We start from the raw sequence: 26,001 nt of genomic DNA, 5'->3' as shown, positions 1-26,001 counted from the left end.
CCTGTAGACACGACTCTGCCCTGGTTATAGAAGACAGACGTCGTATGGATTTTGTGGATGGCACCCTGAGTTTTGGTTTAGGAAAAAAAATCCAACTTGATTGTAACAGTAAGTTGCTGCTACTCTACAGCATTAAGAAATACAGTAATTGCTTCACAGAAATAATACAGATAATTCCTATAAGGTCATAGAATAAAGAATTTAGCTGAGAACAGCGTGAATAATCAAGATATCTTCTGGAAGAGAAAATTGTCAGGCATGGTTTGTGATGAAGGACAGGCACTAAGAGGGGGTTTGGCCAAGTTCTGAGAAAGATAGTTATGAAAAGACACTTCGAAATTTCGAACTGCGACAACCCCAAGTTTTAGACGTCTCTTGGAAAATGCGGTGCTTGTGTTTGAGTCCCTTTGGAAAGGAGGTCTCAACAGAGAGTAACAAATGGCATGAAAATTCCCAAGACAGTTAAAATCTAACAGCAACACTGCCCCTTAGCAGGGAGTGAACATATTATCTTTGTTTTGAGAGCCCTGCTGTGTTCAAAAACAAATACCATCCGAATTCTACACATTGACGGTGATTTCTTGTATAATCATGTGAGACAGCTCTATTTTTCCCCATTGGAATATCAAAATATTATATTGCTTCCTGAAGTTGTTGTAACGTGTGTTAGTGCATCACAAGGATCCGTTATGACACCTGCCTTATACCTTGGGTCTTCTCGCAGGGATCCTGCTGTATGAAGCTAGCAAGCTGCTGCAATTTGAAAATAATGCAGAAGACCTGAAACACTGGCTGCAGGAGGTGGAAAGGCAGGTTGTCTCTGAGGATTACGGGAAAGACCTGAAGGGCGTACAGAACCTACTCAGGAAACTCGCCCTCCTCGAGTCTGACATGGCTGCTCATCAGGTTTGTGGTCTGCTTTTTGGCCAGTTGGAGGCCAACGCACCTGCTTATGCTCTGAACACACTTATAAGTAATTACTATTAAAAGACAAAGAGAGCAGGAAACTAAAGATAAAATCAAAAATTTTATTGGGCAACTGCCTTTTTCCAATATCTCCTTTCATCCAGCCATTCTCCTGGGTACCTGGTGTCCTGTCAGAACCCCACGGCTGATGTAAGACTGTATGGACTTCTCTAAATATAACATTGTACTTTCAATCCATAAACCTGGGTTTTATACACAGCCTCATCGCTTACTAGTGATGTGATCTTTGGTGTATCTTTTGACCTTTTTACACCTCTGTATCCTCACCTATGAAAAAAGTTGCCTATTTCTGTTCTGGCATTCTGCAATTCAAAGCTTGAAAATATTTTAAATCCTACCATAGAAGTAAAGTGACTTTCCCAACGTCAAAGAAAAAAAATTCACAGCAGGACCAGGACTGTGAGGCAGGTGTCTCGGCTCTTAGTTTCAGGGTTATCCCCCTGAAATCCCACTAGACTGTTACTTTAAGTAAATTTATCCAACAGGTTTCTAGAGTATAGATACTGCATGTGAATTTCTGGAGGACTCAGTGGAAATCTACTTTCGATTGACTCATTTCTTATCCCAGAAATCCTATCTTGTATTTAAAACTTTTCCCTAGAATTTAAAGCTGTTCCCTAGAAAGTCCCACTGATCTGTCCTGTTAAAATATACTTCCATGATGTCTGTTCTTTGGTCACTCTTAGTTAAATGGAAAAGACAGAATAATCTACAGAAAACGGGGGAAAAAAACCCCAAAATAAAACAAATCCAATAACTTACATAGCTCTAGGTATGGGTTGATGGAGTTTTAAGCAAAAGACTGGAGTTAGGAAAATCATATAAGGTTAGCTTTGAAATCTAGATGGAGGAGGAGAGTGTGGAACAGATTTTCAAAGGAGTAAAAATGTAGGATTTAGTGAAAAGTAAATTAAAAAGTACAAAGAAGAGGAACAGCATGTGTAAACATGTCATAAACAAGGGTATGTGCCCCTGTCTGGGAAAGCCGGGACATCTGATCATTAGGGATTGGTTCTTCTGGTTGGAGTAGTGGCCAAAATATCGTGCTTGCAAAAAATTTTTTTGATATGGAATACTGAACTTGAAAAAGATCATAAACATCCTCTGGTCCAAAGTTCTCTTTATATAGATGAGGAAACTAAGATTGAAAGAGGTGAAGAATTTTCCCAGGATAAAATGGCAGTTGGCCAGCAGCCAAATCTTCTGTGTCTCGGGCTGGAGGCATCATGCACTATATTAGTTCTCAAATAGCACAGGGGGTCCATCACCCTGATGACAACTGTGATGCTTTAAAATCACACTATTATTACACAGCGGTGTTTTCCAAAGTTAAAATGTCCTAAGAGATGAGAGCAGCTGGCTAGTAGGAGACTTTAATTTCAACTCTTTATGGAGTCTTTAATTCCTCATGCAGGAGTGAGTGTATGTTTTAAGAAGCTGTTGAGGGTCAACGGTTTGTTCCAGATTGAGAAGAGACAGATCGAACTCTTTATCAGCTGAGCACTGGACTGCAAAAGAGAATAAGCAAAACCAACACCTGTGGCTCACCCATTTCTTGAAGCACTTCTCATATACCACCATCCCTCACCCCGAAAAGCAAACGACAGACAAACAAAGATCCTATGCTCTGTTCTACTGCCAGGCCAGTTAGAGTTGACCTTACTAATAAAGATGAAGTTAATCTCTTGCCTCTATTTTACCGTATAGTAACACCATTAAAATTTTATTTCTAGGAAGATCATTCAAACTCTTGTTTCTGTATTCCTCCTTCCTCAGATACACCCCAAACGGGGACAGTGATTTACTCAAACAAACACAACTGGGTAATGGCCAAAGAAAGGCCTTTGGGTTTCTCTTTCAGAGGTTCTGATGTTGGTTTTTGCCACATCAGATTTCATCTCATAGGCATTGTTCCTGCTACGCGACAAACTCAAACTTCAGTGGTGTCCATGCTAGTTACAATTATAGCTCATTGGAAAGGATGAGGAAGAGGTTGGAAGGGGAACTGAAATGGAAAAGGCCTCCTGCTGTTTTCCTCAGGACCTCAATTCATCCGCACTCCCGAACAATTAAGGCTTTAGAAGGCTAAAGGCTCTGGGTTCTCTGATTTCTTTGGCAAACCCTCTAAACATTTGGTCCTTTCTAAAACGTGGCTTCAGAACTACTTCCCTGTAAACAGCTTTTGGCCTGAGGAATTGGTTCTCCGTGGAGTGACCCCTCCCACTCTATTTCACTGATTTGATTAGAGGCTTAAACCCAGTATGTACGGAAGCTGATTCTCCCCATGCCCCACCCCAAAAACCAAACTCTCATCTTCTTTAACGAAATGATGGAATTTTCTAATGCCCATTCTATTTCTCCTTCAGAATCAGGTGGACACCCTCACAGACTTGGCGGCATATTTTGAAGAAATAGGCCATCCGTATGCTGGGGACATACGGGCAAGGCAGGAGTACCTGGTGTCCCGGTTTGAAGCCTTGAAAGAGCCGCTGGCCTTACGGAAGGATGAGCTCACTGACCATCTCCGCCTGCACCAGATCTGCAGAGACACAGAGGATGAGGAGGCCTGGATCCAAGAGACTAAACCCGCAGCAGCTTCCACGTACCTTGGTTAGTACATTCCTGAGAGGCGGAGCCACAGGGAGAAGACCAAGTTCTGCAGATCGCTTGAAAGATCTGGGATTCATCGGTGAGGGGGTGCAAAGTTTGTCCTCAGATCTTCCCCCTTAGACTCATGAGAATTTTTCCAGATTTCAAAAAGAAGATTTTTTTAAAAAATTCATACCTCCTAAAACCAGACACAAACAGTGCCGTGAGTTTAAGGCCTCTGGGAAGAGCTAAAGAGATCAGCTTTTTGCCATTTGCTCTAACTTAGGTTATTGCCAAGGTCCTTGGCTGAGCAATTGTGGTTAGTGTGTGAGTGTTTTTGTCTGTGTTGTCAGTGGCTCCCTTTTATAAAGGGAGCTTTTGCAAAGATGCATGTGAGCTATTACCAGGAATAAAGGGTTGAAGTAAGCAGATAAAAATACATATTTTCCTTTCCTTTGAAAGTTACCAGTTCACCATCATTAGTGCCAGGAAACTTGCACTGAAATAAAGGAAAAAGTGCACATAAATGTGATGTAAACTTAACATACATGTATTGGCTGTATCTATGAGGGGCTGGACAATGATGACAGTGGAGGGGCTAGTCTGGGAAAACCTCTAGAAGAGAAAAGATCTCTTTGAAGGATAGATGGGCTTAGAGAGTTTCTGGAGAGACATTTAGTGTGAAGTATAGGGAAGAAAATTTTGGAGGAAAGAGAGGTGAACCATGGATGGGTGACAGGCAGGATGAAGTGGACAGATGAAACTGAGGACCTTCAAAGAAGAAAAAATTAACATTGCACAGTATTCATTATGTGCTCATTAATGTTAATCAGTGAGTGAGGCACTTTTAAATAAGTTATTTCTAATCCTTACAAAGAAAACTATAAAATAAGGAACATTGGGCCACTTTATGGTGGAAAAAAAATCTAGATTTAGAGAATTTAATAGCTTTCTGATACTCATGGAAATTAGCAAGTGGAAGATTCTGCTTTTTACACCATAGTACATTGAAACAAAATTGGTTGCATGATATTGGAAGTTTGAGCTGAAAATTTACTTACTCTTCTGCCTATCATCCAAAGGGAATAGTGCTTCATTCATTGCTTTTTTTTTTTTTTTTGGAGAATAATGAGCTGGATTTTCTTAGTACAAAGAAGCAAGGGAAAGAACAAAGCTGAGCAGAGTTAATTCAGACAAACAGGGTAAATTTCAGGAAGCCCACTTAATGATTATTACCTCAAAGGGAAGACTTTGTAGGTCCATGAGTTAAAAAGAAGTAGAGTAGCCTCTTCTTATTCTGTCCACTAGAACAGTGACCTTGATGTTATTTTTCTCTGTAGGCAAGGATCTGATTGCCTCCAAGAAGCTTCTGAACAGACATCAAGTCATCCAGGCTGATATTGCCAGCCATGCACCGTGCATCCGAGTGATAACAGAGAGGGGAAGCAAAATGGTAGAGGAAGGTATGTATGATTTGGATTAACTGAGCAATCATCACTGTGACAGACTTGTGGGGAGAAGTTTCTTTAATTTAAGGGCTTCATGAAAAGTATCTGATCCACCTTTCCATCCAACGTGGTTTTCACAATGATCCTTAGACAATCATTTGCCTTTTTCATGAGTGCAAGTGAAGTGTTCTGGAGTTTACATGATATATGATAATGCCATTGCTCTAATGGTTAATGGAACACATAATTGTGCATTCTTTTAAAGTTGTCTGTTTTGATTTCTGATATGGCAACTAAATAGATATCACCATAAAAGCAAAAGTTTTTAGGGGGTCCTCAATAACTTTTAAAATTGTGAAGGGATTCTGGGAGCAAAAATTTAACACTCACTGTTCTAGGACTCAAAGAACGGATCATTAACTTGCCACAGTCTATGCTTACGTAAATTCATACCATTTCATGTGTAAAATAAGATCCTTAAGCAGTATATTTCCATTTCTCTCCCTTCATCTTTTGTCTATTGGTGTCACACACTTAAATTTTACATATATTATAAACCCACCCATGTACTGCTATTAATTTTGCTTTGATAGTCAATTAGCTTTGAAGAGGACTAGGAAATGAGGGTTAAACAGCCTTTTTTGTTTACTTACATACTTGTGTTCTTCATTCCTTTGTCTACTGCATAAGTTTCCTTCCACATTAAGTTTCTCTAACATTTCCTGTAATGAAGGTCTGCTCACCATAAATTCTCTGGGCTTCTGTTGGTCTAAAAGACTTCTTTTGCCTTCCTTTTTGAAACACTTCTTCCCTAAATATAAAATTCTTGGTTGACAGTGTCTTTCTTTGAGTAGTTTAAACTGCGGCTGCATTGTCCTCTGACTTGCAGCATTTCTGATGAGAAGGCTGCTCTCTTTACTATCTTTGCTCCTTTGTATGTAATAACTTTTCCACCCCTCTGAATCTTTTAAAGCTTTTTCACCACTGGTTTTCACCACTTTGATTATGATATAACTTGGTGTAGTTTTGTTTGCTTCTTCAGCTTTGCAATCATTCAGCTTCTTGGATCTGCTTTCTTCTGATTCTTCCGGGGAAGCCTTCATTCTGGAACTAATTTAGAGACTAGTCCACTACTAAGGTATAACCCTCTGAGAACAGTACCTCATGTATTCTATCTTTCCTCTTTGGTGGGTGACCATTTTATTATTCACAGCCCCATATGAGCCTTAGGAATTGTTTTGGTCTATTGCATTCCAGTCTTCTTTTCCTTACCCTTGAGGAGTTTGCTTACACATGTGTGCAAAGGAGCAATCCATCAAATACTCCAGGGGACCTCTCTGCATATCTCCAAAATGCCATCAGGGTGAAGCATCCTCCTTTGCAGTATTCTGCTCCACAAACTACAGCTGTCTTGTCTTCCCTCAGCTCTGATTTCTGTCTCCTCAATGCACTGTGATTGCTAGTTCTATCTGGGTTAGCCCTCCCACCACTACAGTATAGAAGCTGCCCCAGGCATAAGCTGTGGCAATCATAAGGCATATTTTATTTCTTTCCCTTCTCTCAGGAGTCACAACCTTCTCCCTGTTATCTGAAAATTACTGTATCTTACCGTCTGTCCCGTATTCCAGCTGTTTAGCATGAGAGAACAATTCCTAAAGTCGTAAATCTTTCATGGACAGAAATGAGCATCTGCTGAATTTTCTGCTCAGGCTAGAGAATGCATGTTTTTGGAACTCTGACCAGTACCCACACCTAGGTACTTTGTTTTCCATCTGTACATCACAGACGGTACCATCCAGTGCACTACCATGCATAATGCCTACCCCCCATTAGCTCCTATTCATGCTTAAACTCACTTATGACATTCCAACTCCCAGGAACTTAGGTAAAATGTCACATTGACTACATGCAGCATCACCCTCATGCCTCCCTTTCTCTCTCCCGAGTCACCAAGAGGCTTGAAGTACAAGGGACATTAATGAGGGTAACACTCCCCTTTTCTGTAACTACTCCATAGGGCATTTTGCTGCAGAGGCTGTGGCCTCCAGGGTCGAGAGTTTGAATGAGAATATGGAATCTCTCCAGGCTCGAGCTGCTAGACGGCTAAGGGATCTTGAAGCCAACATCCAGTTCCAGCAGTACTTAGCTGATCTGTGTGAAGCAGAAGCGTGGATGAGAGAGAAGGAACCCATTGTAGACAACACTAACTATGGGGCTGATGAAGAAACAGCTGGGGTAAGGTGGGCACAGGGATGGACATTGTCTAGTCCACACCAAATTGGTACCAAATTAGACTGTGCAACAGCTGCAGGTTTTGTTAGATTATTTGGGGTTTCCAGAGTGACAACCTTTAGCCTAGGTCTGCTGGGATAACCTCAGAGTTGACAGAAACCCCAAAAGACACACCATATTTCCCTAACACCACAGAGACCCATATTCCTTAGAGATTATCTAAACCCAAAGGCGTGACCAGACATTCATGCTTGTTTTGGTCCCATCCTAAATTCCGTGGTTTAACCTCGGGATTTCACAAACCAACTATCATTTAAAAATATATACCTTAATTCTTTTATTATAAGAAAAATCTGGCAGACCTTTTGGGACAAGAAGAACCCCAAAGGTCATCATTACCCTTTATGTCCACTTCTTTGTTTTTTTCATTGTCCCATGGTCAGCCAGCATAGTATTTCACAAACCCTGGGCCATAGAAATACTCGAAATGAGCCTCAAAGTTTGGGCTAATGTTTATCCTACAAAGCAGTGCCATCAGCAGCGCCCTCTTTCAGTTGTGATGTGTGTGGATAAAATGCTTATGCAATTTTGACTTCCTCTTGATCAAAGCAAATGTATTAAAAATTATTGCTTATTTAACTCCTATTTCCTGAAACTTGCACATTTAGAGTTAAAAAAAAAATTATTGAAGATGGAGAGTGTCTCTTACCAGGAATTGGGACCATCAGTGTAACACAAAACATTAGCTGGAAAATTCCCCAGGGATGCTTAATGCTCTTCCTGTATTTGGATTTGATGATCTTCCCATCAACAAATCCAGGCTCTTCTAAAGAAGCACGAGAGCTTTCTGGTGGACCTCAAGGCATTTGGAAAGAGTATGCAAGCCCTTCGCGATCAGGCAGAAGCCTGCCAGGTAAGGACTCGGGTGTGACAGGAATCACATTCTCCACCACAGAGGAAAGGGAATCGGGGAATCCCCTTTGTTGCTGGTTTTTACCTTGCATCTTCCAGAGAACAACTGCGAAGGAAATACTAAGTTCTGTGGTGCTTATAGGCAGGCACTGCAGCATCTTTGTAGCGTCTACAGAGATTCAGTTTACAAGAATTGGTTCATTGATGCATTATTTTTGCTGTCTTTTTCCTTTCTTTTATATTTCCAGTCTCCTTTTTTCTTACTTCTTTTATTCTTATATTCTTATATTCATTCCTGATTTTTCCCCTTCCTCCCTTTTTTTTTTAATACCAACACTTATTAAATGCCTACCATGTGCAACATGAATGAAAACAATCCTGACCTGAAGGAAAATTACAGTCCCTTAGGTCAGAAATTTTGACAAATAACTGCATATAACAGATATATGAACAGGAAAATGGGTCTCGAAGAAGAGAGCATTCCGATCTCTTGAAATAAGAGCGCTGGAAGGTAGAAAAATCTTCAGAGCTGAGGCAAGCCAGTTTACCTGAGTTTTTTTTTTTTTAAAAGAGTGGTTTACTATGCAGAGTAGGGCTTTTCTAGTGGATAAACTATGGGAGCAATTGCACTGAAGCACAAAACAATCAAGTGTATTTGGGAAATGGGAAACGCGGAGGGCTGAGGATGCGACAATGGCTAGACTGCAAAGTGAAAGTAATTGTCCTGAAGAGTGATGGAGGCTGGAGTCAGCTGAGCGGTGTAAGTGTTTCCTGTGTGTGATGGAAGGAAAAGAGGGGCCCTTCTCACATTCAAGAAATTCTCCCATCTGAGAGGCTCTGAATCCACGCACTGGGAGCAGGACAGACAGACTCACTATGTCAAGTCAGCACGTATTTACAGAGCTGCGCTGTGCCTTCAACCAGCTCTGCATGGCGGGGGTCTGCACAAAAACAGGTGGGCTTGTGCGTTGTAACTCATGAAGGATATAAAATCAGAGAGATCTGTCAGGGGAAGGGCATCTTCAACTCCAGTCTGAGGCGCTGAGGTCATTACTTATGAAGGGGCGTTACATTTGGTTTGTTCTCTGTGAGGTGTGATATTTGGAGAAAGTGAAAATCAAAGAAGACTCTTACCTTGGAGGGCAGATTGCTTGCAAAAGAGTTATTTGATCTCAATTTATGTTCCCAATTTTTAAAATTTCGGTGGCATTTCTGGTGCTGTAGTTCGCTCATCTCTAAAAGAGGAAGTCCATGGTTCCCCGACAAAATGCTTTAAAGGCCTAGGGGTTGGAAGCGTTGTCAGTGGAGGCCCAGGGAAAGGAGAAGGTGATGAGAGACAGTGGGTTTTTCTCAAACGATACTCTGAAACATTGATGCATTCAAGCCTTTATGACCTGCTTAAGAACTGATGGCTTCGAGCACTGAATGTGTTTCTGACAGAGCGCATTCTTACTTGCTCACTCTGCGTTCATGTTTGCCAGCCTGCCTGCTCCCTGAGAAGCGGAGGGGTGGAGCAGTGTCTCCGACGATAATGTATTGTGATAGCTCTGTTCCTGGCAGCCACGGAAGAGGTTCCAGCCAGAGGCTCCAGGGCCAGCCCACCACTGGTGGGCTCTCCAGGGAGATGCTCCCCATGGGTGACGGGCACGTTCTGCTTCCTGTTTTCGTTCAGCAACAGCTGGCTGCACCGGTGGAGGGAGCTGCTGGAGAAGAGAGGGTTGTGGCTCTCTATGACTTCCAGGCCCGCTTCCCCCAAGAAGTTACCATGAAGAAAAATGACGTCTTAACGCTGCTCAGTTCCGTGAATAAGGTGACTTTCCCTCCTACCTTTCTTCCCATCACCAAGATGGCGCTGACCCAGTCAACTCTCCCAACCCTGCCAGACGCCCTTATTTTAACCAGCTGGTATTTTTCTATTGCTGTCTCTCTTAAATCACCATAATTTATTGGGTAGTTTCTTTTCTCCGGTTGTATCTTTTGAGATGATAATACCAATTTTACAGCTAACAAAGGGAGGGCTCAAAGTGCTTAAATAATTAGCCCCAAGACATGTAAGCCATGAAAGGCAATTCTATATATATTTACAGGGTTAAACTATCTCTTCCTTCTCGTCTCTTTGCTTCTTCCTCTCCTGTGCCCATGTTTCTACTAATGGAACAACAATAGCTGGGGTTAGGTGGAGACTGATCAAAGAGAAGACTTTTGTCAAGTTGGTTTTCTTTAGACCTGAATGACTGTGAGAATAGTGGCAGAATATTGTCTAGGACTTTAAATATATATTTTAATAAGAGCTCAAGTAATTTTTTAAATATTCTAATAATTAATCTCCAAAAATGATTGGGAAGAAAAAAAAGAGAGCTTGGGAAACTGTTACTCTGAGGGCAAGTAATTTTTTTAGAGAAGCGGAATTTTTCATTATCAAATCAGCTGTGTGCCAGTCCCCTTTTCTCTTTGCTCAGTCTTCTCCATTTCAACACATGATTCTCTGAGGATACTAATTCCAGAGTGGACGGTATAACAACACTCCTAAATTACTCTGTGGAGATCAGGGTGATAACTTGAGTGTAAAGGATTCACATACATGAATTTTGAGGCAACACGTAATTGTTAAGGGCTCTGGGAGAGGGATGGGGAGGAGAAGTCCCTGTACACTATTGTCATACATAGATGCTCCACCCACGAGAGGCTCAGTTCAGCTCTGACCCCATGGATCTTTGGTGAATTCCTAGTGGACAAAGGACCCCCTCATTAGGAGAATGGCCTTTGATGTTTGAAAACTTCATCAAAGCTAAGGGTCTAACATCAAATGTCAGATCCCTTGATTTCAGAGGTCTAGTTCTGCAGTTCTTGGAACTCTTGATTTATCTTCTTTGTAATATACGACACTCACATGTTATATGCCACCCACAAATTGTATGCCACCCACATATTATACGCCATCTATAAGCAATGGTTTGCTTCTTTTGGCCATCAGCCTGTGTCTGTGCCTAGAGACTAAGTTATGAGGGTTAAAACTTCTATCTGTGGCTTTTCCAAGAACTAAGGAATGGGGATTTGGTCTCCCTCTAGGACTGGTGGAAAGTGGAAGCTGATGATCACCAGGGCTTTGTGCCAGCTGTCTACGTCAGGAAACTTGCCCACGATGAGTTTCCCACGCTCCCGCAGCGGAAGCGAGAAGAACCAGGCAACATCACCCAGCGCCAGGAACAGATAGAGAACCAGTAAGTTCTGGAGCCTGAAGAACTGAACAGTGTTTGGCCAAACATTTCCCATCGGCCAAAGTCACGTCTCATGATTCTCCATCTGCTGTACTAGGGATGATTTGAAAATTCACAGATTTGAAGAGCTGAAAGTAAATTTAGGGTAATTAAAACCATTTACTTTTTAAATAAGGAAAGGGAACCCCAGAACAATTAAGTCAATTGCCAGAGGTCAGACACTTATTAGAGCCACGTCTTTTGACTCCCTACCCAGCACTCTTTCAAGGTTATCAAAAGGTCTTCAGACTTCCATGTGAATTTTGTTTACTTTACCAGGTTATTTCATATCCAGTTGTCCACAGGAGTGTAGAAATTTTCACTTCTATAGGATGAGGAAGGGATGCTGTCAGTCCCACTACTGGAGCATTGACATTTTTATTGTTTTTAAATGCAACAGTGCGTTTGTCTCTCTGCTCTCAATGCTGTCTTCTTTCCATCTTTACTCCCTCCTCTCCTTTACTGTTCTTTGGATTTTCCCTCCCTCTCCTCCTTGTCCCTTTCGTTCTCTCCCTTTATCACCCTCCCTCTACTCTTCTTATTCCACATTTCCCATTCTCTTCATCTCTCCACCCAGGTACCGGTCCCTCCTTGATCGGGCAGAAGAACGCAGACGTCGTTTATTGCAATGTTACAATGAGTTTTTGCTGGCCTATGAGGCAGGAGACATGCTGGGCTGGATCCGAGAGAAAAAAGCAGAAAACACCGGGGTGGAATGGGATGATGTTTCGGAGCTGCAGAAAAAGTTTGAAGAGTTCCAAACGGTGAGAAAGAGGAACCTTCTCCTCTCGACAGGTTTTTGAGGGTCATCATTGTTTCCTTTTATCTCATATCTCCTCCTGACTCCTTAATTCCATGTTTGCTAAATATCCTCCCCAAAGCTAGTGAGAGTTCCACATTTCAAATCTTTCTCCGGGTATTGTAGGTGAAAGAGAAACGCAGAGAAACTCGTCCCCCTAACTTTGCAGGCTGCAGTCAGTCCCTGCCGCTCCCACGTCCTGTTGGTCTCCCTGAATCTTCACAAGTTATCCTGTACTGTCCTGTATGTCTGATGCCCAGGCTGACATGGGGTGCTGTGGGACTCTGTGTAAGGACTAATTATGGGGCAGAAGTTGGGGCGAAAAGGTGGGAAGAACAACATGACTTTGCAGTTGACAATTTCTAAAAGTTTCTCCTACCTGAAACCTTTCCATTCTCCTTTATTCTCTCAGATTCATTCTCTTACCTTGACTAGCAATGAATATAAACTCCTTCTTTCCTTCCTTTCTTTTTCATATGATATCTTCCTTACACATTGAATTCAAAGCTATAGTAGACAGATAAATAGGTGTGTATGTATGTGTGTATATATATATGTGTAAGTATATAGAGACATATATAAGTCTATATCATTGAAAGCCCACCATATAGTGAAATAAACAGTAACGTCACCAAAGACATGGTGATGCGTTCCCTGTTTCTTACAACATATGTAAACAGATTGCAACTCAATGAAATTCTACATAAGGTGGAGAAGTTTGTATGGGTAGTAAAGACTATTATATGGCTCAGGGATAGACCTCTCTGATGGTGTAATTTAATCCAGGGAGAGATTTTTGAGAAATCCAAGAAAATTAATGTGTTCCATATTACAGATAAATAACAGCTTTCCTGACAAAATTTTTGATAGCCTCTGGGTGTCGAGGAGACTAAATGTACTCTTTTCTGTGGCAGATGGGAGGAGGGCTGCTTACTGTGTATTACAAGCGTGGTTTGCAATGTATTTTAATCTGTAGCCAAGTCGGGGCAGAGCTGAGCAGGAAAGGGTGAAAGATTCTTAAGAAGGGGATTTATACTGCTTTGGATACGTTTCATCACCCAGGATTTGAAGACCAATGAGCCTTGGCTGAGGGATATCAACAAGGTGGCTGATGATCTTCTATCTGAAGAGCTTCTGACACCAAGAGGTGCTCAAATGCATCAGGTAACTAAGGCTCCTTCCATTCCTTCTCACTACCAGGTTGAGTTTTGGGAGCCTTCATTTCATTTAAAAATATTAAACTTCATATTCTGCAGATCAGCTAGAACATGCAGAAGTTAATAGCAGTGTGGAGCTGGCGACAGGAGAGGTCAAAGGCAAGGGTCCAAACTGTCCATCCATGTATGCATTTTAACTGATTCGAAATCCTTGATTGGCACACATACTCACCTCCCTCTTCCCCAGCACCACAAGAAATTCAGTGCTCAAATACACAAATACAAAGAAAATGCAGATAATGGAGATATGATAATGGGGAAGTGGTCAGTTAAGAAGGCTTACTGGAAGAGATAGGCTCTGATAAAATCTGATGAAAGAAGAATATAGGTAAGTAGAGCTTGGGGGGTGGGTAGGTATTTTAGACCTGATTCAGATTTGGACCTGTGTTTCCCTAAAAGTTCTCATGAACATTAATGGAAAGTCTAGTCCAGCTCTCTGGATTGTCATAAACCAGTGAGGGTGAATTCTCTGCCTCTTTGTGCGATGATCGCCATGGGGTAAGAGTGAGAAGGAACGCCCACAGGAACAGTCTTCCCTACAGAAAATAGGGCTCTAAGAGACTACTTGGTTTTGTCATTTCAGGATGTAGAAAGGTATATTTCTTACTGAGAAAGGTAATAGCTTCTAACTACCAAGGCAACATTTTCCACTTATTTTCCAGGGGCTGTTACGTAATCTCCATGTTGGCCAACATCAGTTGTTGCTCTAGGGTTGATGATTTTACTCTGGACCCTCAGTTTGGGAAGGAAAGCAACTCTTTTCTTAACTGCGTTAGCATAAATGAGGCCCAAGCTCAAGCTATCCAAGACAGAAAGAACCTTGTGCAATTTCTAAAGGAGATAACGTGAAAACAGCCATGATGTAAGCCCCGTCTAGTCTTCAGACACCACTGAGTTAGCTCCCTTGCTAAGTCTACATCTGCCTCTTGTAGGAGTTGAATACCCGCTGGGGGTCCCTGCAGAGGCTGGCAGAGGAACAGGGCGAGGAGCTGGACAAGAACCGTGCCGTCCAGCTATTTCACAGGTGAGAATTTTAACCCTAAGAAGCAGTGCTGCTCTAGAAACCAATCAAAACCTCAATTCTGCCAATTCTAACTGCCAGAGCTATTTAGTTTAACCCTTCTTTCTGGGATAGAGATAAGAGGAAATCAGGTGTTTCAGTAGTAGAGGCCTTGCTTAGCACATGGCTACTCCCAGACAGCCAGCTTCAATTTTTTAGTGCCTAGCCTTGGGCCCTGGTCCATAATTAACAGGCTACATATGTTTTGCCAGTAAATAATGAAGCTTGAAGTTGAAATGAGAGGTATAAGCCAATATATTTCTGAACTAGAAGTAGATGGTAGAGGGCCAGGGACATCACATTGACTCTTAACTGTTGACTCAACAATTTTTGTCTGATTTCTAAATCTGTGTCTATACTAAGAAACACACACACACAACTGAACAAAACAAAAGTCAGCAAAAGGAACAAATGAACAAACAGAATGAAAATTGTATACCTTTCCTGTGCATAAATGTATCTTTGAATATTCAGAGAAGGGAACCCTGACATGCAGACAGGTCTGGTCATTTAGAACGGCTGATGATGGAAAGCCATGAAATAGAACAGTTAAGCACGTGGTTTTGCCATCAGACCACCTGCTTCAAATCTAGGTTTCACCATTTGACAGTAGTAAAATACTAAACTTCCTTTTTTTTGGGAAATACTTAGCGTCTCTAAACTTCAGTTGTCGCATATGTGAAATGGGACTGCTAATAGTAACCAGGCCTCAAGTATTGTTGTAAAGATTCAACGAGCCTAAGTTCTAACATCTTACAAAGGAGGATGGTGATGGTGACGGGTTCTGAGGGCTTCCTGTGCGCCCAGCCAGTCTGCCTCCAGCATACATTATTGTTCCTAAACTCTGGCTTCCCTTGCACCAGGGATGCAGATGACGCAAAGGAGCAGATTGAGGAGAAGTGCCAGGCGCTCAGGGCTGCTGATCCTGGCTCGGACCTGTTCAGTGTGCAGGCCCTTCTGCGACAGCATGAGGGCTTTACGAGAGGCCTTATACCCCTGGGGGAGAAGGTGAGACGTGCTCTCAAGCTTTTCCAATGCTTCCCTCTTCACGTATATACTTATTAATAACCCCTTTGGTTTTACTTTCCAGGCCCTTATTCTTACAGTTCTCTTTATCTTGCTCCATCCATCCTGCTCTTTAACTCTGTCCCTAAGGCAAGTCCACTAAAAAGTCATGTCCCAGGGCCAATAACATGGAAGGAAAACATGTTAGAAGTAAGCCTCCTACTAGCCAAGTACCTCTTTAGTGGGTTCCAAGTGACCAGAACTTACAGAAGTTAGTCGGAGGCCAGCAGCCTAAGATAACTCGAAAGTGGCCCCATTTAGGACAGCCAGGCCCGTGCCTGAGTATGGTGCAGAGCTTCCTTAGCAAGGAACTGAAGGAGCTTAATCCTACTCTGACCAACAAATGAACTCTAGAGCTTGCCGGGTGACACTCTGGAATAAATCAGAGGCATCATACATTTTGCATGATCATGCGGAGCAAAAAGCAGCAAAGAAATGTTTATACTGGGAAGACCTTCACATTAAAAAGCAGATGCTTGCCACCAACCAACAGAGTCACTGACCACCCTCAAAAAGATGCATGGTTGTGTCAAGTCTGACTACTTCAGGGACTTATGTGTACCAAAGGGTTGGCATTATTTTATGAAGTAGAAAGATGCTCTTGTACCTCACCCATGTCTGTGTCAGGAAGGAGCATCACCAGGGCTCAGAACGCTTCCTTTGCTAGGATTCAAGTGTGACTCTAGGCTAATTGTCAGAGCCCTTGCACCTCCCCAGGTGGCCACACTCGAGGAGAGAGCAGAGCAGCTCAGTGAGTACCACCCAGATGCTGCTGATGACCTGCAGAGGCAGCGGATGGAGCTGAACGAAGCCTGGGACAACTTGTTGGCACATTTAGAGGGTCGTAAGGAGAACCTACAGGAGGCCCAAAAATTCTACCAGTTCCTCAGCCAGGCCAGGTAAAGCTCTAAAGGCAGACTTCTACCAGGTGGGCAATTTCCATGTCCAGCCCATGAGCGGAACTTGTAGGGGAAATCTGGGTACGCGTGCTCTTCACTGCTGGCTTTGGAGGGTACCTCTACATCCAGATTGTACCTTCAGTAAAGCACAACATTTTCAGGTTGTGGACTATGTACCAGTTCAGGATTCCAGGGTCTAGTTCCAGGGTCTGCTTGTAGGTTTGACACATGGGCTAATCACTTGCATTCTCTAGACCAACTTCCTTAACTCCTAATGGAAAGGAAAGAATTCTGAGGATTCTACACAGAATTATTGCAAGAATTGAAAGAGATAATATATGTGAAGAAATTTTCAAATGCAAGGGGCTGGTATTATTAAGTTAGACAGTGTGCACCACAAACCTAAGATCAGTAAAGCGTGTAAACCAGATAGAAAGTGTTGATCTGAAATGTTTTCTAGAGAGGACAAAGCCCAAGGATAGACCACTGCAAGCTGCACAGTTTTGGTCTCAATCTCAATATGCCTATTTCTCCAGGGACCTAGAAAATTGGATCAGTGACATTCGCGACATGGTATTATCACAGGAGCTGGCCGAGGATTTAACTGGCACAGAGATCTTGATAGAGCAACACCAGGTATGGCTATAAAAGCCATAGCCACCGATCACATGACCTCACAGCCTTCCCAGATTTTGCAACTTTGGTGAGATGTCATTGGCCTCACCAGTCTTGTCCCCCTTTTTCCCACAGGCCCATCGTGCTGACCTGGACGCCAAGGTTCCCACGTTCCAGGCCCTAGCAGACTTAGGTAGAGAACTTATAAGCAGTGGGCACCGTGGCAGCCCTGAAATTAAAGAAAAGCTTCAAGCTGTCATACTAGGGAGAGATGAGTTGGAGGAAGCTTGGGAACAACGCAAGAAGATGCTAGATCAATGTCTGGAGTTGCAGGTGCTGAAAATTCCCGGTTGTTAGACATTCTGGTTCTTCTGTGCAATTTTACATGGTTCATACAGGTGTCCGCTTCACGAGACTTCCATGCAGTAAGCCTGAGGGCATCTCTTGAGTATCTGACATTGTGTTGTCTGCTTTGTAGACTGATCATGGTGATGTTCTTTGCTCTAACCTTTGTTAAAAAAGCCAAACAAAATGAGGGTCAATCCCAGAGCATGGGAGTATGAAATGGGGGTGATTATAACTTATTTACTGATAGAGAATTTGACCGATTGTTTATTGAGAAGCTACTTGGGTGCACAGCCCTGGGAAAACAGAAGTTAATATGATAGTGTCCTTTTTCCTGTAGTGAAATTAGACATGTAGGCAGATCATTCTAGTACAATAAGATGATTATTAATAAAATGAAACGTACAAGTGTTTTGAGGCTATAGAAAAGGGAGTGATTAATGCTTTTGAGGGAAGGGAATGAGGATCACAGGCTACTCTGAAAGGCAGTGTTTACCAGAGTATTAAAGAAATAACTGATCAGTATTCACCATGTAAAGGATATGGTAAACGGTGCCCAAAGAATGGAGTATAGCTTATATGAAAATGTAAAACGTGTTTTCAAGGGAGAGTAGACGTTCCAGCATAGCTAAGATTCATGGCATGGATGTTTCTTGGAAGAATATTAGCACCCTTGATAGGATCCCTTACAGCAATGTCATAGGACGGGGTGAGAGCTTCCCCCTGTTTACCTGGAATGAGTACACCACATACATTGAACTTTATTCCCCATAGTTGTTCCGAAGGAGCTGTGATCAGGCTGAGAGCTGGATGGCGGCACGTGAGGATGACCTGAGGTCAGGTGACAACAGTTCCTTAGACACTTTGGAGGCGTTGATAAAGAAACGTGACGATTTGGACAAAGCAGTTACTACCCAGGTAATAACGACTAATACAACAGTTCCAACAATAACTATTAATACTGATTATTAATACTATTAACAGAAATTCTACACATGTATGTGGTTTTGTGATATGTAAGTATTTTAATTTCCATTTGCTTTTTACAGAAAACTCTGAGGTAGGACTGTGGCTCAGTCTTAGCCAAGTCACACGTGACACTGGGCTTTTTTACCTTAAATCCAGCTTTTAAAACCTGACTTTTAGAATTAGAAACTATTTTATATCCTGTCCAACGTCCCATCCGATGCGGGAGTCACTCTCTACAGTGGCCGTGGGAAGTGTCCGTTCCACCGGAAGCTCGGTACCACCCAAGTAGACCATCCTCATATCGCCATTGGCGTTTCTCCTCTTGTCGGGTTAAGACCCACCTTCCTTTAAGGCATTTACCTTTTGGCCTTGGTTTTGTTCTCCTTTTGAAGTCACAAAGGATACCGCTGTCCTTTTCTAGGAGGGAGTCTGGGATGGCACCAAGGGGCTAATTTCCCGGGCATCTGGGCTTCTCCTCTTTCCTTTGTCTAGGAAAACAAGATCACTGGACTAGAACTTTTTGCTGAACGGCTCCTAGATAATGACCACTATGCCAAGGAAGAGATTGCTGCTCGACTCCAGCGCGTACTGGACAGGTCAGGCCTGAGCAATCATTTGGGGAGCTCTAGGAAGACATAGCAAAGTGACCTCTTTGCTAGCATTGAGGGTGGGGGTAACATTCTGAGTTCTTCTCATTTCTAAATGCTTAAAACTATCTTGACAACTTGGGAAATGTTCTGATCTAGATTCACAGAATGAAACACTTGTAAGGTACCTTACCCATGATCTGGCTTAATCACTGTATTTTCATATCTGAAAATAATGAGACAATGTTATAAAACATATAAATATATAATAATATACAATATGTAATATATAATAAAATACATAACTAAATAATATATAACTATGTTTGTATATATGACTTATAAATACATAAATAATTTGAGGAGAAATCTCAAGTTGGCAGATGGGAAGATTTGGGGAGATGGCGTCAGGGGTTGGTGGAAGGGTAGAGTGCAGAGAGTGATCTAGCCCCATTTTCCAGATGGAAGGCTCTGAAAGAACTGCTGATTGCTGAGCAAATGAAACTTAAAGACTGTGCTGACCTAAAACAATTCTACTGTGACCTTGAGGACCAGGAAGAATGGATCCGGGAGATGCTGCCCATAGCCTGTGATGAATCCTACAAAGACCCCACCAACATTCAGGCAAGCTCAAAACAAGAATGTTGGGAAACTGCAGCTGCAGCGTACCCAGATTGTTGGGTGAATGGTTGTCTCGCAACACGGAACACTCCCTTACCGTTCAGACCACTGTCCCTGCCTTCAGGGACTTCTGAGTCTGTGAAGGAGTAGGGTTCTTCAGAAGTCATCGTCACTTGGTTATGACAGAAACAGTAATTCTTCCTTTCAAGTAGAATTTATCTTATCTGGCTTCCTAAATTAGGTGGTAATTTAGTTTCTGCTTTCCCTTCAGATAAAATATCTGAAGCACCAGACCTTTGAAAAAGAGGTCCACGGCCAAGAAGAACAGGTGGAAAGAGTCATCAACTCGGGGAACGCTCTGATTGAGAGGAGGGCATGCGATGGCAATGAAGAGACCGTGAAGGTAGGGGTTCTGCTTAGGATGGGCTTCGGGCTACAGAGGCACATGAAAAGAAATCTTTTACCCTCTTTCAGTGTTTCCATGTAAAGGGATGTGGACTGTGCTCTGTGGTTAATAGTCTTCCCCTTGATTTTTGCACAAAGGAGGAGGAAACCAGTGATGCTCAGACCTCATCACTCCCATCATACTCAGCGCCTAGAACTCCCAGAAAACTTTAGACTTAATCCTTATGTGTTATCAGCATTGCTTTATATTTTCTATCCCTGCTGCCAGCAGTTTTGGCATTTAGGCATCAGCTTCTGGAATCAGCCCAGGGTCCTTTTGTCACACTTTTCTTCTAACACCTCCTGCTGCTTTCCCAGATTAAGCATAACTAGTTTAAAATGTATGGCATTCGGGGGTGGGGGAGGGCATAGTGGTAGAGCACATGCTTAGCATACGTGAGGTCCTGGGTTTGATCCCAGCACCTCCATTAAAATAAATAAATAAATGAACCTAATCACCTCCTCCGATAAAAAATAAAAATTAAATGTATGACGTTCGAGTACTGGCGGGTTTTGACTACTAGTTCCTGACTCCAGAGCCTCCTTACGTTATCTTTTTAAGTTGTCACAGGACCCTAAACACCATAACAGTCCCTCGATTTGGGGGGGGTTAGGGTCAAGTAGAAGAGTTGAAGAAACACTGGAATGATTTGCTTGAGAAGACAGCGGACAAAGGACAGAAGCTCAGAGAAGCTAGTCGCCAGCAGAGGTTTAACACAGGCGTGCGGGACCTTGAGTTCTGGCTCTCAGAGGTAATTACACCTGGAAATGGTGGAGGAGGGGGACACTAATACATACTTATCAGATAAAGATAGTTTTGCATCAACAATTTCCTGACTCTTCTTTGGAAAAGTTTGGGGGCATAGTTGCTAATCTTGTTCTCCTTAAAGACAGTTTTCACCTGCAGTTTTATTGTTTATCCCTCCCATTTTCAGGTAGAGAGACTGCTGTCCCTGAGGGATCAGGTTAGGGATTTGGCTTTGGTAGGAAACTTACTCAATCAGCACCAGCTATTGGAAACAGAGATGTCGGCCCGAAAGGTAAGCGGCGCTGGACTCCCAGGATGGATGGAAATGTCTGTGACTTGTCTCTCTCCTGTCTTAGGACTCCATTTGAGAACACAGCGTTGCAGAACTGAACGTAGCGTTCTCAGCCAGAAGGCATCATAACCAGGTCAAATGCGCGGGCTGCAGAGTTGTTACAACAGTCATTGTTAACCAATTAGCATTAAACTATAGATTCTAAGACTCCAGGAAGTGGATCCTAAAAACTGACTTAACAACTTTCTTATGATCCATGCATATATGCATATAAATATTTGATCCGGTCTTTGAAAGAACATGGAAGTTTATTTTACAGAACTACTGAAAAAAAAATCAAATGGGGACACGTGCAATGGAATTGAATTATATATACACGCTGACAATTCTATGGAGAATTCCTCCTGTATCCTAGTATCAAGCAGATGTGTCCCGGAAACTGTGATAGACATTCAGACAGGTGTTAACTCCACACTGGAGAATTTTATATTGTCACTTTTATTTGGCAACATAGATACCCTCAGAAAGAGTAAGAAGTCAAAGGCTTTCTAAATTCAGTTTCATGACTTGATGGTATTCCCTGTCACATCACTAGGGGGCAGAGTTAGAATGAAAATAGACACAGAAGAGGCTGGATGTGTTCTGGATGTGACCAGCCGAAGAACGTGACCAATAGAGTAGCTTCTCTTCAATATTTCAGTATCAGTCAAACTGTGTCAAGTTCAGCACGGTGAAGAAGATAGTTCTGTTTAGAGGCACAGTGTTTGTTCACCAAGGTCTTATTTTCTAGATGGGGAGGAAAAGAAAATATAGGCAAAACCGTCAGAAGGCTAAATGTATAGTTGGAATAATATAGCCATGCTGTCCAGATTGCCTCCGGTCTTGCTCTTATCCAAACTCAGTTAAAAGTCAAATTCATTGTCTTCAAAACCCCATCTTTGAACCTAAACCAGTGGTGGTTAAAGTCCAGGGTCTACTTAACACCTGTACTGTGCTATTCACGGAGAACACTTGGGCTTTCCAGGATGCACTGGAGGACCTGAACGCGTTGGCTGCTGATCTGATCTCTAGCGGGACTTTCAATACTGACCAGATTGTGGAGAAAAGGGACAATGTCAACGAGCGCTTCCTGGCGGTCCAGAAATTGGCAGCGGGACACCATGAGAAACTGAAAGAGGCCCAAGCCTTGTCTCAGCTCTTCCAGGACCTAGACGATGAGAAAGCCTGGATAGAGTACGTGCTGCCAGCTCGCCGCACATGGATAATCCAGGAAAACAGACAGAACACTACCAAACATGTTCTCATTTGATGCTGAAGTTCAATATGTATCTGTTTCTTGCAGTTTGTATTTCTTCTTAATCATATCTGCCTTATCCTAAAATGAACATGGGTTTTATTTTTTTCCCCAATTTTTCCACTGTATGCAGACAGACGGAGACAGGCATGGGGGGAGTGGGGAGGAGTTCACATACACTCTGGGAAGAAAATCAAGAAACCATGTATGTTTGTTTTAGATAGTGCGCAGAATGTGTTAATACTCATTCTGAATAAGACAGCCGAGCGCTTACAGCTTCTGGACTGATGAGACCGTTGCCATGATTCTTTCTGTAACCAGTGTTTCTAACATGCCACTGACCTTGACACTGGCCGGAAATGTTACACAGTACCTGCTATGGTATTATTACTAATTCTACTTTTGTTGTAAAAAATATGATTAGGAAAATCTTAGCAAATTAAATGATTCGTCCTGTTTCCTATTTACCCTGCCTCATCATGGTCCTCTTCTACAAACCTGCTGATTCTTACTAGTAATTAATGAATTTCAGGAAAGAAATGTGCAAAGGGCAACAAGTATGACTTTTTTAGAAATAGCAAGATGATGTAATCTTGTCTGCACAGTCCCTTACCACGCCTCGTGGTGATGTTTAAACATTTTACGCGCAGAGCCAATCCAACTGCCATGACTCCTGTAATATCAGCTCTTTTTACCCATGCTACCTAAATTCACTACTGACGTTCACAGGCAAAAATAACAAAAGCCGTGAAGGTTGTATATGTATATATGTTTGTATATGTATGTGTGTGTGTGTGTGTGTAATTTTCACATTTTTTGAAAGTTCACATTTATTGTAAGTTCTTGAGCAAAGTGAAGATACACAGGGAGACAGGCAAAGGGACTAATGGGGAGGTTGTTACAGCTGTGTGTATGGTGGAGCTCAGTATGTTATTTTCATTTACATTGGCATAAGTCAAGTATTTTGCTGGAATCCTCTCCCGCTAATTAACTTTGTGATTACTGACACAGAGTGTTCCAGAATTTACCACCACCCCACCTCCAGCCACACGTACACTCTTTAAAAAAAACATTGTTTTAGGATGACTTCAGATGTCTAAAGTCTAAATTTTCTGCTCTCCTCCTTGGTCGCAGGGAGAAGTTGTTACAAGCGGGATCCCAGGACTATGGGAGCGATCTACAGCGGGCTCAGAATTTACTGCAGAAGCACAAACACCTAGAAGGGGAGTTGGTGGCACATGAACCTGCCATCCAGGTGGGAACAGTAGAACATGAAACCTGAAGAGACAGAGATCATCTAATAGCACTCTTTCATGTTATGGATAAACAGGTGGGGGCTACAAGATGTGAAGGTGTCACGCCAAGATCGCATGGAGAGTTTGTCACAGAGTCCACTAGTGTTCTCCTCCACACTTTGTTCCCTATGAATAGAAGAATTCTGCATAGAAACCCAGGCACTTCCCTGGAAGGAGCACTTTTAACAGTCCAAGGCCCAGTCGTTGACAGTTAGGATGCAGGTTGGGACATCTGGAAAAGCTGCACGTGAGCTGAGCCGTATGGAAAGATGACAACCCTGAGCCTGGCTTGGGAATAGAGTCACCCTGTGACCATGAATAATGCATAATGCGGGTCACGGAGTGTAGCCTTATGCAAGTGCCGAGGTATTTGTTCAAATACTTGGGGAAGTTTAGCATGCTAGGTCTTGTTGCAGCTTTCTTCATTCTCCCAGGAGTGTCAGGACCACCTCAAGTACCATGGAGTTTACAAATGATCTGGAGGCTGGGAAGGGATAGATGCTTTGCAAGGGAGCTATGGATAATTGGGGAGAGATTGTGGGGTAATGTGATACAGAGTGGGTGTGTTCTTCAGAATGTGCTGGATATGGCAGAGAGGCTGAGAGACAAGGATGTTGTGGGGCGAGAGGAGATCCAGGAGCGGCAGGATCAGTTGATTCAACACTGGAAGCAGCTCAAAGAGTTGGCCAAGGCTCGGTGAGTTGGGGATAAGAGATCCAATTCTCTTCTTGGATTGCAGGTATTGGGTTGGTATTGAGAAGATACTTAAGTGCTTTCTTAGCATTTCTCTCAAGTCTTCCATGAAGACTTTCCATGGGGAAACCACTTGCCCCAGGCAGAAATGACCACTGCCTCTGTGTTCCGAGTACACTTCTAGTCTGGCATTTACTTGCAGCTGTCTTCTATCATGGTTGCCCTACATATGTTATCCTTTAAACTAGCTTGTTCCCCACATGTTTTACTTTATACATCTCCCCAGTTTTAACATTATGTGCATCGCTTAGTAATAAAAGAATGAAGAAATATTTTTCCTATATAACCACGTACCCAATTAAAACCATATAGTAATATAAGGAATAGAATAATTTCTGCCTATAATTCCATACTTGGTGGCAGAAGGAAGGCATTTCCTCCTGGGACTTTATTCCAGGGAACTTTAGCACTTTGTGGTGTGGTGGAGCACTTTGCAATGCTCAGAGCAGAAAGAGACTCTGCTTCCTGGCTGTTATCCTCCATCTCTGAGGTCTTGGTACTTCTGTTTGCACAAGTTTCCCCTCCCCTTCCAAACAGCAGATGATGCCACAAAACTGAACTTCTGGGGCAAATGTTGTTACTGAACCAAACTTTGGTTTCCAGTCACCTGATGTGTGGCAAAGTCATTCTATTCACATCAGGTTCTGGTGAAGGAAAGCACAGTGTTTATGACAGGGCCAAGGCGAGGTGAGGGAGAGTGTGGCAGGGTGCCTGATCAGCTCGTGGACATTCTTCTGATTGGTTGATAGTGAGCTAAGAGGGTGGCATTTTGGAATGATCCGTTTTCTGCCTCCAACCAGTCTGGGAGTCTGGTCTCTGTAAAAACAACTCAAGGATGTGGCTTAGGATGTTATCTGTAGCCCTTGAGCAGGAACTAAGATTCTTGACTTAATTTTATGGGTAAACTATTATTATTTTGTCTTGCTTGATTGCTTTCCTTTGTCTCTGCATTTTCTCACTTCTCTGGTGAAATTTGCCCTTTGGAACTTGGGGAAGGCTTAGGAGGCTAAATTTTCTCTACTATCAACAGGCAGGGGACACGGGGTGGGGGTGAAGGCATCTGTCCCTGGGAAGGCCCCACGGGGTCCTGCTTGGTTTCAAGCTCTTTTCCTTTTCACAGGAGATTATCCTTGCTGACCAGTAGGCACATATCAGATTGTTCTCTGGTCCAGATGAACTGTGGCTGCCTTGTAAGGCTGTGCTACCCTCCCACACTCCCACTGCTATCTTTTTTGGGGTTTACTTTCCTGTTACAGAGGACTTCGGTTGGGAGAGTCCTTAGAGTACTTGGAATTTATGGTGACTGCTGAGGAGGAGGAAGCTTGGATCAGTGAAAAGGAAGCTATGGTTGCCCGAGGGGATTCTGTAGACACTTTGGCTGCTGTTCAGGTGAGTCACAGGCTGAATGGATCAACTTTTTTTTCTCTTTAACTTTGAAATCTTTTCTGAAGTAGAGAAATGTTTCTCAGCATTTTCACCTGTAAAATTAGAATTAGAATCTTTTTCCTGGTGGAAAAAGATGTTCAGGTCAGTTCTTAGTATAAAATGTTCTTGATACTTAATATTTTTCTGC

The 26,001-nt window shown here is 42.6% G+C and overlaps 1 protein-coding gene across 2 annotated transcripts in view; it reads left to right on the top strand.

The window, feature by feature from the left end:
* SPTA1 (spectrin alpha, erythrocytic 1) overlaps nt 1–26,001 on the top strand; it is a 56,885-nt gene that overhangs the window by 18,532 nt on the left and 12,352 nt on the right. For both annotated transcript variants that reach the window (XM_074349652.1, XM_074349651.1), the window contains exons 16-39: nt 725–906; nt 3,354–3,597; nt 4,917–5,039; nt 7,042–7,259; nt 8,077–8,169; nt 9,841–9,978; nt 11,238–11,389; nt 12,003–12,189; nt 13,287–13,388; nt 14,374–14,465; nt 15,365–15,509; nt 16,284–16,465; nt 17,002–17,101; nt 17,216–17,413; nt 18,200–18,343; nt 18,887–18,990; nt 19,443–19,605; nt 19,874–20,005; nt 20,661–20,798; nt 20,982–21,086; nt 22,111–22,319; nt 23,515–23,635; nt 24,250–24,371; nt 25,685–25,817. In XM_074349652.1, coding sequence (XP_074205753.1) covers nt 725–906; nt 3,354–3,597; nt 4,917–5,039; nt 7,042–7,259; nt 8,077–8,169; nt 9,841–9,978; nt 11,238–11,389; nt 12,003–12,189; nt 13,287–13,388; nt 14,374–14,465; nt 15,365–15,509; nt 16,284–16,465; nt 17,002–17,101; nt 17,216–17,413; nt 18,200–18,343; nt 18,887–18,990; nt 19,443–19,605; nt 19,874–20,005; nt 20,661–20,798; nt 20,982–21,086; nt 22,111–22,319; nt 23,515–23,635; nt 24,250–24,371; nt 25,685–25,817 — 3,527 coding nt within the window. The remainder of the gene's footprint in view (nt 1–724; nt 907–3,353; nt 3,598–4,916; nt 5,040–7,041; nt 7,260–8,076; nt 8,170–9,840; nt 9,979–11,237; nt 11,390–12,002; nt 12,190–13,286; nt 13,389–14,373; nt 14,466–15,364; nt 15,510–16,283; nt 16,466–17,001; nt 17,102–17,215; nt 17,414–18,199; nt 18,344–18,886; nt 18,991–19,442; nt 19,606–19,873; nt 20,006–20,660; nt 20,799–20,981; nt 21,087–22,110; nt 22,320–23,514; nt 23,636–24,249; nt 24,372–25,684; nt 25,818–26,001) is intronic.

This window comes from Camelus bactrianus, chromosome 21, assembly GCF_048773025.1.
Source record: "Camelus bactrianus isolate YW-2024 breed Bactrian camel chromosome 21, ASM4877302v1, whole genome shotgun sequence".
NCBI classification, from domain to species: Eukaryota; Metazoa; Chordata; class Mammalia; order Artiodactyla; family Camelidae; genus Camelus; species Camelus bactrianus.
The sequence above is the reverse complement of the archived record's forward strand: the minus strand, read 5'-3'. Positions and strand labels throughout refer to the sequence as shown.